A 12,187-nucleotide genomic window follows, 5' to 3' on the forward strand; every position below is an offset into this window, starting at 1 on the left:
GTTCGGGGAGGTCCACGGGCCCCTTGTCCCTCAACCGCCCCCCGGGAACCATCCCGGGTTCACACACCGCTCGGAATTTATCAATGGCCCCGCGTGGGAAAGCGGCGGCCTGGCCCCGCCCCCTCCGCGCGCCGGGGCGCGGCCTGGCCCCGCCCCCTCGGTGACGCCATCACGGCGCGCCGGGGCGCCCTGGCGGCGGCGGGCGGCGATGGCGGCGGGGTCGGTGTGGAAGGGGCTGGTGGGGCTCGGCCTGTTCGCCCTGGCACACGCGGCCTTCTCGGCGGCGCAGCGTGAGTCACGGCCGGGGGGGCGCCCCGGGGCACCGGCGCCTCCGCACGGCCGACGGGGAGCGCGCGGGGCGGGGGCCGGGCCGGGCCGGCAGCATCATCATCGTCCCGAGCCGCGAGCCCGGCGGCGGGGGCGGCCCTGCCCGTGGGGCCGGGAGGAGCGCGGGGGAACGGAGGGGAAAACGAAGGGTGGGAAGGGGGAGCTGCCGCCCGCCGGGTCGCGGCTCCGGCCTGGCCTCTCCCGGCCGCCTGCGGCAGGCCCAGCCGTGCCCCGGAGCAGCGGCACCGGGGCGGCCCCGCTGCCCGGGGAGGGCCGGGCTGACGCGTGTTTTGCAGCCGTTTTTCTGGGGTTTCGCCTTGCCGGGCTGTTTATTTGCGTGCACGGAGTTTTTGATGCGTGCGTGTGTTTCTGTTTTGTAGATCGTTCTTACATGAGGTTGACAGAAAAGGAAGATGAAACGTTGCCCATAGATGTAAGTTTTTGTGTGTGCAAGGTGTAACTGGGGTGGTTTAGTCTCTCAGTTGCTTCCTTTTAATGTGCTAGGCAAGCATAAAGTATAAAGTAGTTTTTAATCACTGGAGCTGGCACTGTCAAAAAGAACCACATTTTTCATTTTCATCCCAACTTCCTGAGCATGTTGTAGTTGTTAGTGAAACCCCAAACCCCAGATCCAGGCCTCCCTCTCTTTTAGAACTACCCTGGAGCATCCTGTCCAGGATCCCCTGAACGTAGCTCAGAGAGCTTTTGCATCCATCACCTCCTGTGCAGCATAAACACCCTGCACCCTCTGGCGCTGGGTGGCTGACATGTTTATCCAGTGTGGCTGTTTGATCCCAGCACAGCCTGCTTCAGGAAGGGAGCTTTTATTTGCTTTATTTGCTTGCTTTTCAAATTTCCACTTCAGTTATCTGTTCCCTCTCTCCTTAATCAGAAGGGCAGGGAGATCAGGTGCCCGGGAGAGCCAGGCACAGTGCCTAGCCCAGGGCTCCACAGTGTTCCTGGCAGGAATTTGGTCCTGGAGAGCAGAGAACAGAGTGTTTGGTCTCAGGCTCTTGCTGAGGAGCTCTGTGAGTCAATTCAGTTGGTGTAACCCAGACCTGTGCTGGAGCAGCTGGAGCTCTGCTGTGCAAATAGGAGAGAATTTTAATTCTTCCATGCCTCAGTTTCCCCACTGCTGGAATGCCCCCTCTGTTTGCTGTCACTGGATGAAAAGCACCAGAGATACTGTGTGAAAGCTGAGATGTTTTGGTAAATGTGCAGAACACCGGGTAATGTGTGTGTTGCACTGTGCTCCCTCTGTTGCAGATAGTCCTGCAGACTCTGCTGGCCTTTGCAGTCACCTGCTATGGGATAGCACATATTGCAGGAGAGTTTAAAGACATGGATGCCACTTCAGAACTCAAAAATAAGTATGTTTGATTTCTTCTTTTTGTACACACGGGTATCTGCTTCTCTGTACAAACTGAAATTGCTCATCTTTAGCTCAGTCCTTCAATGCGTGCTGTAGGCAGCCACCCAAGGGGAGCAGCCACGCTTGCAAAAGCCAACAAAGTCTTGAGTTTAAGGGAGAATTAGATAACAGGCAGAAATCAAACTTCTTGCTTTTCCTCGTCTGAAATCCTGCTGTGCAGACTTGGTACGGGCATGAAGTGTGCAGGTGGGAAGTAGAGCTCAGGAGCCACCACCTGCTGTCATGACATGGTCTCAGACTGCACGTCTGAGTCACTTGAGTCTCACTCAGTATATTCAAGGCAGGACATCTGTAAGACTTTTAAGAAAATAAAGGATTTTGGGCCAAAATTTTGAGGAGGATAGTTGTTTACAGCATGCCAAGGTCATAGGTTCAACTGCTTTATGAGCTGTTCAGTTTGGAGTTGGACTCAATGATCCTTGTGGGTCCCTTCCTACTCAGAATATTCTGTGATTCTGACAGGAAATTGGATGGGCAGATGTTGTCTCTCTGGCCATTTCCAAAACCACAGGGGAGTATGGGAATTGAAAAAGTTGACATAATTGTATTTCAGCCTTTAGTGTGAGGCTCCCAGGGGGATGGAAAGCTGAGCAGTATCAGGGTGTTAACACAAGTGAGAGCTGAACAAAGGCTGGCATGTGATGTCTGCAGCAGCAGCCACAGGCTGCTCCTGAGCCCCGGAAAGGAAGGGGAAGTTGGTGACGTGGACATCTTGTGGTCTTTTTCACAACTGTGTATTTCCTCATTGTTCAGTTTAGGAAACTTAAAAGCAAGCAAGAGTTTGGATTGAAAACTTGTATTTTTGTGTCTAAAGTCAATACGCCCCAGACTGACTGTTCTAAACTCCCTGCTCTGAAAGAGTATTAACCTTGGCTTTTTGCATTTATTTTGAAGGACATTTGACACATTAAGGAACCACCCATCTTTTTATGTATTTAATCATCGTGGTAGAGTATTGTTCCAGTCCCCAGACACAGTGAATTCTTCTTCAAACCAAGATGCTTTGTCATCCAGCTCGGCACTGAAATTTCGAAAACTTGAACCTCTGCGCCGCTAAGACTTTTACAGATGATACCAATAACCCAGGACACTGAGATGTAATATTGAAGTCGGGGATGTAAACACTTTTTTTAATTTCTGGAGCAGTATTTATATTGATCTTCCAGACTTTATAAAATATATATATATATAAATATATATATATAAACTAATGACCTTCTTTGTACACTGTTAATGAGAATGACTGAATTGTGGATTGGCAATGCAGTGTAAATTCTACAGTTATGCTGTGAAACACATCTTCAAAGTTTCAGATATTAAAACGAGTTGCGGCTAACTTAACTTCAGTTAAAACAAAAAGCAAGCTAGTTTTTCCTGCAACTGATGTTCTTTGACAGGAGGGACTGTTTGAGTGTATTTATTTTCTCAGTTTGCTTGCACTACAGTCTACGGATCCCCTCAGAAATGCTGTGTGCACTGCATCACTGAACAGCAGGAAAAGGGGCAGCACCTGATCCTAGAATGCCTGTGGGACACCAGCACGGTGTGGCAGGGGGAGTCAAAGTGATTGCTTTCATTGTTATTTTTTTATAATGCTGAAAAACAGTTGTGTGAAGGGTTATTCTTTTTTTCCTGGTTTCTCACTACCACGTTACTTCCTCGTTGCCCTCCTTTGTTCCACGTGAGTTGCCCCAGGTTCCTGGGCTGTGGCTGTGCGTTGGTGCTGCTGTGGGGAGGCAGCTCAGCTCAGCTGCCACACTCTGGCTGTGAACCGGGGAGTGCTGAACGTTGTGTACGTGCTGAACACGGTGTTGGCACCAGCTACAACCTCCAAGTCATCTTCATATTTAAGTATCAGTAAAAAGTGTCCCTTCTGTGAGTGATCCGGGGGTAGGGTCTAGCAGCTTGCTCTGTTTGCTGGCACTAATCCAGGACAGCAACCCCTTTTTTGCCAACAGATTCTTCCACCTTCATTTTTCCAGCTGAGCCCCTTGTTGATTTAATATTACTGTCTTGATTTCATGTATTAGAACTGATCATACTGTCCTTAACTCTTACTTATGTCTAAATTCTTATCTCCCCTCAGGGGCTGAATCAATACTAAAATCTCTCTTGGTCTGGCTTTTCACCTCCCTGACACAGCAGAGGGAGGGTAGGTTGAGATACTGGTGGGCCCAGTGAGAATTTGCCCTGGTTGGAGGATGTTTCACTGGCACAGTGGAAACTCAGCCTTTTGTCCTGGCATCTGTTGAATTGTGTTTGGTATTTTTTTAAACTGTTAAGAACTGTCAAAGGCAAAAAGCTCGGCAAAAATACTGTGTAAACCGAAGTCTCTTTTTCTAGCTCTGCCCGTCCTATGGAGTGGGTGCCCCAGTGCTCGAGCAATATCCATGGCTGCTGCTCTACAATCACTCTTAAGCATCTGGGTTTGATTAGAAGGGGTTACTCTGCCAGCTGAAAGCATCTGAGCTGCAGGATTAGTTGCTAAAGTGTCCTGGTTCTCCTCTTGCTGGTGTCACAAATCAGCTCCTGCCAGCACCAAAGGCCTCGGAAATAGTTTTGGGTCAGCCCTTCACCGTGGACAGAGCTGGTCCCTTGGGGAACAGGGCTGCTGCACCAAGGGGAGGCTGAACACGGGCCAGGTGGCCTTGTGGGGCAGAGGAGAAACAGAGTTGGCAGAGGGAGGGAGAAGCACAGCAGGAGCTCAGTAACCACTGTTGTAGACAGGTTCTGCAGCCATGGTTGCACTGAGCAGAGGGCCTTAGAGCAGAGCTGCTCACACAAAACATCTGAGAAGCCCCGTTTGTGCTGCTGGAAGGCTACAGGGACCTGCCCGAGGTGTGAGGTGCTGATGGGAGAGGGAGGTGGAGAACATCACCTGCTGCTCAGAGCAGGTCCTGGGAGCACCCTGGGGCTCCCTCAAGGCCCTTCTCATGAGGAGTAGCCTCAGTCTGCAGCAGCAGCAGTTCTATCACAAAGCTGTACAGACTATTTTTTCTTATTGATCTCACAATGTCAAATAAAAATTGATATCCTTAAAGTGTTTGTTTGTTTATTTCTGACCATCCTGCAGCAAATCCCTGTTGAGTGACTAAAAGTGACTGCCCAGCACTGACATGAAATGACTGCCTTAATTATAGCAGCTCTGTGTGAAAGTGCTGTCTTGGCCTGGTGTTCATTGCTGGGAGATTAAGATCAGAAGGGGGGATCAAAATAGCTGCAAGTAGCTGAATAAAACACTTAGGGAAATATTACCAGCCTGGGGATCTGCTTGCCTTTGAGGCTCCTCGTCATCCTCTCTGGCAGAGCTGACATATTTTCTGTCTTCAGTTTAACCACAGTAAAGGCTTTTCTACCATGTGCTAATCTACCCTGCCAGCCCACGGGACAGGCTCCTGCAAGGTCTGGTGTTGCAACAGTCACTGGGGGAAACACTCGGGCTGCTCCCGGGGCTGGCGATAGTTAAAATCCTGTGCTTGAGCAAGATCACTTTCCACTCCTTGCTCTGCTTTTCCACTGGGGGAGGTTGAAAAGTTAGCAAAGCACTGGAGGAGTTTGCTCAACTACAGCATCCATCAGGATTGCACCAGAGAGAGCAGCAGGCTCACCCCTCATCTGCTTTCTGTGCTGCTGCAGTTCTGCATCCAGCACAGCATACAAGGGGAAAACACCAATAAAGCTGGTGTTTTGGGAAGGGGTACCTTAACCAGCTCCCAAAGCCATCTCGTGCTTACCTTGCAGCATAGGGTTCTTCATAGATGAGCTTCTCTTCTTCAAAAGCAAAGCAAGAGTTGAGCCAAGAGTTTCTTGAATTAGACTGGAGAGTTTCCAGCCTCGCCCAATGCACATTTACAGCCGTCACATCTTGAATTGCTTTGGCTACAAGCCGTGATATTTCTACTACATTAAATAGTAAAATAAAAAATATGTGCTGGTAATTTCCATTCACTGCTGAAGTAGCAGGTATAATCTGCATTAATTTTGCTGGGTTTTTTAACTATTGCAGTGAGAGCTCAGTGGGGAATTGCTAGAGAGGGCAGCAGTCATTTACACCCTTGCAGGTAGGAAATGGGGACCACTGTGTCAAAGATTGGGCACTTGTGCAGCCCTTCACTGTGAGGCTGGAATGGGAGTGCAGTGGCAGAAGCACTTATTCTAGAGGTCAGTGAGGGCTGAACTGCAGCACCATGTGTGGAAATCCCCCTGGTCGCACATCTGCGTGTCCCAGAGCCATCGCTGCAGTCTGGACCCATGTCCCCAGTGCTGCCCAAAGTGGAGCACAGCTTTCTCAGGAAAGCTGGCAGCTCACGGCCCCTTCCAGGTGCTCTGGAGCACCCACAGCCCCCCTTGCTGAAGAAAGCAGGGAATGACTATTATTTTCTAACCTAAAATGATTTTTGGCTTTCTTATGACTCACTTCCCATGGTTCAGGTTCTCTTGCACTTCACCACACTGCAGCAGATCTGCCCTTCTCCACCTCTGACACCTTCAAGCAAGGACATTACTGTGGGGACATCCTCCAGCTGGATACAGCCCCCCACCAAGAGTGGCACCATTTCTGCTCCCTTTTGCCACCTGCACCAACAGCAGCAGTTTTCCACCAGACAATTCGGGAAGGCTGCAGCATCCGGGGCCACGGCGCTGCCCCCGGGCTCCCTGTGGGAAGGCCCCCAGCCAGGCAGGGAAGCTGCAGCTCTGCAGTTCCCTGCTGTCCCAGCCATGCTGTGCCAGACTGGCAGGCTGCCTGCAGAGGGGAAGGGCAAAGCAAGGCTATTTTGAATGTTAAACAAGCAGAAAAGACTTTGGTACCAGCTTTCCACAGCCAGCACTAACAGTGAAGGCAAAACACTCCTTGGATTTGGCCTTGAGGTTCACCTTGAAGCCATAATCACCAGGGGCAGAACCCCGGCGGAAATAAATCTGATATTCCGGCAGGTAAAAGCCTTTTAATCAACCCCAGCTTGGTCTCAGTGACACAATGCCATTTCAAAACACTTCGGACTGCGACGAAAGCTACATCCTTAAAATGGCAGCTAATTAATTTTCCTGTCCTGCTAACTTAATCCTTTTTCCAGCCAAGAAAGGCAAATGGGAGTTCACAGAGCAGCAAGGCAGCCGGGAGTCTGGCAGCATGAGCAGGAACACAAGCCCCAGGGCTCCTTGGCAGGGACCCAGGCTATGTGGTGTCACAGCTTCCTAGGCCATTTTAATAGGAAGGGAGATGGAAAAAAAATAAATAAAAGGTGACATTTGGATTATCAATGGCTCACCCTATGCTAGTGGTCCTGGGGAACCCACAGCCCCCCACATGGAGAGATGTGGATGTTTATTCCCAGTTCATGCCCCAGTGCTGCCAGGCAGAGCACCCAGCACTGGCAGTGCCCTCCCTGCCCAGACTGGTGCTGGCTGAACCAGTTTCCCCAGGATCTGCCAGAGGGAGGCCATGCTGCAGGGGCACTTCACTTTGCATTTGAGAAAAAATAAATAATAGAAGGAAAGAAAATACTTCCCTCCTCCCCCAAGGTATTTCTTCTGTATATTTTAGAGCAGTTCAGTTCCAGCCACAAAAGGCCAGTGCTGCTGTCCCTGGAGCCAGAATCCCTTGTCCCTGCCCCAGGAGGTCTCTGTTCCACTGCAGGATGCAGGAGGAGCATCCTCTGTGCACAGCAAAGGCTGAAGCAGAAGTGCACAAAGCAGGATGCAGCCCAAAGCAGTTTTGGAGTGGCCAGTTTGGCAGGCAGGCCACAGAGGGCCTCCTGTTCCCCACATCCACACCAGGCTGTCACTCCCTGGGACATTGCTGAAGCCTCCAAGGCACCCACAGGTCTGGGTGAGCCCCCAGTGAGGCACCACCTCCCCAGCACAATGCAAAGCACATGGAGGGGAGAGAAGGGGTCAGATAATGCCCCCTCCTTGCCCAAGGCCACCATGCTGCTCTACAGTGTCCTGTCACACACAGATCTCTGCTGAGGGACTTGGGGATTGTGGCACCATTTCTAATTCACCACCACCATTCTGAAGCTGGAGCCAGTCTACTTTCCCTACATGTTTAAATACAGCAGCTTCAGATCACAAAGGAAAACCCACAGCAGGGTGAGGCCCATGTTCATCTCCCATGGGAGGGACCACATATCCTATAGGATGCACCAGGGCTGGTTAAAAACACCAATCTAGTGATGGTCAAGCGTGGCCATGGCCATGCTGCTGCCTTGGGCTGCCTTGGGCTGGCAGGGAGGACAACCATGGGAACAGCCTGAGCTGCCTCCCAGCATGGGAGCAGTGGGCAGGGGAGTCTCAAGGCACTTTCTCATCTGCCTTCTTGTGCTCAGGCAGCAGCTGCAGAGCTTGAAAGGGACAGACCTGAGGCTCAAACCCCAGGAGCAGAGCAGCGGGATGCTCCACAGAGATGAAGTACAAGTCAAAACAGGAGCAGTGAAATAAGTGAGTCATGACAGATGAGCTCCAGAGAGAGCAGAGCACTCCATCAGCACAAACCCCCTCAGAGGGCCCCACGCCAGGTTCACACTGAGCACAGCACCGACCTCCCAAACTCACCACTGGTCAATCCCTTCACAGGAGCTCCCACCTCGTGCCTGAATATCAACAGGGAAAGGTTTTCAACCTCTCTCTTGCTTTCCTATCATAGCAAGAGCTGTCCCTTTCATCTCCTTACCCTGACAACCCCTTCTCCCTTCAACAGTAGGTACACCAGGTCCAGGGGTGCAAGGCATACCCTGGGAAGGAGGGCCTGTTATATCTACATTTGCAGGAATTCAGCTTTGGCCACCTGGAACCCAGACAAAGAACAGCTTTCAGCTGCCCCACGAGGTCAGAGCCTCCTCAGGGTCCTGATGTGTGAAGAGAAGCCACCACCATCGCTCAAGCTATTATCCAGCAACCTTCCCATCACAGCCTGGGCCGTGACTCACCAGTACCTGCCTTTCCTGGGGGAATTCACAGCCAGTTCCCAGGAGTTGCTCTGACCCGGTTTCACCTGCTGGAAGCCGCAGGCGCTGCCGCAGCAGCAGCTCGGTGAGAGCCTTCCCAGCTCACCGAGCCCCAGCACGTCCTGCCCACATCCAGCTCCTGGCATTCCTGTTCTCTGACACAACTCCTGCGGGAGAGTTTGATGGATGTGAGACACTTAAAACAGCCTCTTCCACAGCTCCCGAGTCCCACACCATCTCCTTTTCCACTAATGATCATTTTGGATAGCAGCTTCTAAGTTCTGTGTGTGCAGAAGGAGGAGCCCTGAACCCACGGATGTCAGCAGAATTTTGAAATGTGTTTTCGCTGAGCTGGGAAAGGAAAGGTGCTGGAGCAGCTCAGGTCAAAAGCCAAACTCTTAACAAAGAGGCAGTACCACCACAAATGCCAAAAGGCTTGGGCAGCTTCTCTGCAGTCCTCCTACCTTCATTTCCAAGCTCCTGCTTTTTTCCAGCCCCAGAAGCACACTTCCAGCCAAAAGGCACCCACTGCAGTCACCTCCATGGGGAAGCAGTACGGAGCCTGTCCTTCCTCCATCTCACGCTGCTCCCATGCCAGACCCAGCTGGCAGGTGGGAGAGCACAGGGAGGAAGGAACCCACTGACATGTACAACAGCCCAGCAGCCAGTGTGTTGGTTTGTGGTGGGATTGTCCACACCAGAGAAATAATTCAAGTGTGCAAGACCAAATTAGGGCACAGAATTCATAATCATCTTTGTCAGTGACACACTATATGACCTTGGGTAAGTCCCTCCATCCATCTTTAAAGACACTCTCAGAGGAGAGCCACAGGACTTTAATTAGCAGCCCTAAAAGTGCTCAAGATAGCTTGTCTCTCTTCCAAAATAACCAACTGCAGATGAATTGGAACAATCTTATTTTCAAATTCTGCAAGCAACTGGGATCCAGGCTGCTCTCAGATCAGTCACTTCAACAACATAATCAAAGTTAAATGTGCCAGCTGTGCATGAAGGGTTTTAATATGCTGCGCAGACTGGAAAACAGCTCAAAGAATCAATGTTATTTTTCCATGGCTGGAATGTCACTGTCGAACAGCTGCATTATAATCATCTGCAATCAGCAAAATGCCTTTTTTTTAATCACTTTCTAGTCTTGGGGAACAGGGCTCATTTTTATTTCTGTCCTGCTTAGGAAAGCACCCTTGATCCCTGAGACACCCAGTGCCAAGGGATCAGGCAGCCACTTCAGCAGCGTGCCCTGACCCGACCTGTGGCTGCTCAAACTCCAAAAACCCCGACAGCTTCCTCAGCTCCCAAAGCTGTGCCCAGACAGGAACTGCTCACACTGCTACCACCACCTCAAGAAACAATAAGTGCATTTCCACAAACCCAGCAAAAATCAGCTCCCTTGCCTATTTACACTGATCTAAGACCTGGGATGGTTCCAGAGCAGTCCCTCCCTGTGGAAAACCTGAGCAGCACAGCCCAGCATCCTTCCCTTGCAAGGGCCACCTCTGCACAAGCACATGGGTCACAGCTGCAAGATGAAGCAAGGGGAAACGTCTCCCAACTCCATCCTTTACAAGACTGAACCTCTTTGATATATTCTACATATTAAATACTTATAGAGACAATTTAACATTAAAATATACACCTGCTCTGGAGTAAAGAAACAGACTGACCACGCAAAAAAAGCTTTACCCTAGTAACTACCAAAATGCTTTACAACCCTCTCCTCCTGTTCAGCATTCTGCAGGGCTCTAAAGTACTTTGTAAATGAGCACACACCATGGGGATCATCCCCAAAAAGCTCTGTTCCTCCTACCAGCTGCTCAGCAGTGGCAAGTGGAGCACTGGGATACAGCAAATTACCAGAGGTGCCCAATATTTTAAGGGACATTATGCAAGACTGTTTGCATTAGAGGAGTGACAGTGATGGAGATGACAGCAAGCATATTCAATTGCCAAGGATCCAGCTACTTCCATTGCAGCTGGAGATGGTCCAGGACTAAGAAACAGCCATCAAATTCCCACTGCAGATGTAAAGATAAAACTTCCCCAAGCTCTCCAAAACATCAGATCTACAGCAAAAATCTCGTCTGAGGTTTCTATTTCACCATTTCCAGGCCAAACTATTCAAGTCTTTTGGACTTCAATAAAAATTCTTTGAGAGCTTCATCCCAAGCTCAAAATCTGAAGAAATATGCAGCTGCTTTGAGCACTGTTGAAGGGCATTTTCCTTACACGGTACCAGCAGTCCCCATTCCTGGCAAAGCCGAGCGGGTGAAGGCAAGTGCAGCTCAGTTCTTCCACTGCCTATGGAAACATCCTCCAGCATCTACCACTTGGCTGTACAAGTCTGTACAACAATTTAACTCCTTCCTTGGCACATCCATCCTCTGAACTCTGAGTAATCAGCTGCTCAAGGCATCAGATCTGTGCTCCCAGCCCTGAAAAGCATCTTGTGCACTTTTAAAATGAAGGATTTGACATGGAAGAGGTGAAGCTGAACTACCTCCCACAGCACACAAGCAGCACCTGCCTTTTCCACCAATTCTTCCCACAGCCCCTGTCTGCACTCCCAGCTCCATGGACAACCACAGAGCTTCCCTGCCATGCTGCTTTAGCCACTACCAAGAGACAACACCACATCACAGACTGAGAGAAGAAAAACACCAATGCCAAAGCCAAGCCAAGCCTTTCAGTGAAGAAACAAGCCAGGTTGCAATGCAACTGAATGGATTATTTCAGGAAAGTTCAACATTTTTTGTTTAGTCCATCCTCCTTGAAATGATCTTAGAATTCAGATTTAGAACACAGCTCAACAATTCCTGCAGGCCAGAAGATTTTTGCTAAATCCCAAGGCATTCTTCTTCTCCAGCTTCTTCCTTTTCCACTTAGGATAGACCTCAACTTGTTTTTGCAGACCTGCAAGCAGCAGCTCCTTTTAATTCCAGTGACTAACATCCTTCCTCCAGATCTCTGCCAAGCCTCCTGTCTGCCAGATCTGAAGTGTCTTTGGCCTTGTTTTCTGCTTAACTAGGTTGCACATTCTCAAGACAAGCACTCTCAAGTCCATTTGCTTAAGGTGTGATGTTGCCATGTTGCTGGTATGAAACACTGTAATTGAGCTTTACAGGTTTTTTTAACCATTTGTTTCTGTTAGGTAATGCATTTCTTGTATTTTTCCATCAGAAGTTTCTTAGCAGATACTAAAGAACAGACTAAAAGAAATGAAACTCTAACAGCCCACACTGCTGCCATTTCAGCCAGGCAGTTTAGAAGAAGAACCAGGAGAAAATTACCAAAAAAAAAAAAAAAATAGATTTGGGGATTGTTTTTTACAGTTTCCTGCAAAGGGAGACATAAAATTGCTTGTCCACAGCACAGTTACAGCCTCTGCAGCTGCTATTTTGGAAGCTGACAATCACTCTCTGATGCTGGTTAAACCTGGGCAAGAATACATGTGCCCACCATAAAT

At 49.8% G+C, this 12,187-nt stretch overlaps 1 protein-coding gene across 1 annotated transcript; it reads left to right on the forward strand.

Annotated features, from left to right (window-relative positions):
* The first annotated feature begins 175 nt into the window (after positions 1-175).
* MMGT1 (membrane magnesium transporter 1) lies at positions 176-4,799 on the forward strand. Its single transcript, XM_021548350.2, has 4 exons — positions 176-290; positions 708-760; positions 1,594-1,697; positions 2,654-4,799. Exons 1-4 carry the CDS (start codon positions 209-211, stop codon positions 2,814-2,816), a joined length of 402 nt encoding a protein of 133 aa, XP_021404025.1. The 5' UTR covers positions 176-208; the 3' UTR covers positions 2,817-4,799.
* Positions 4,800-12,187: the final 7,388 nt, after the last annotated feature.

The sequence above is a fragment of the Lonchura striata genome, chromosome 14 (assembly GCF_046129695.1).
Source record: "Lonchura striata isolate bLonStr1 chromosome 14, bLonStr1.mat, whole genome shotgun sequence".
NCBI lineage: Eukaryota > Metazoa > Chordata > Aves > Passeriformes > Estrildidae > Lonchura > Lonchura striata.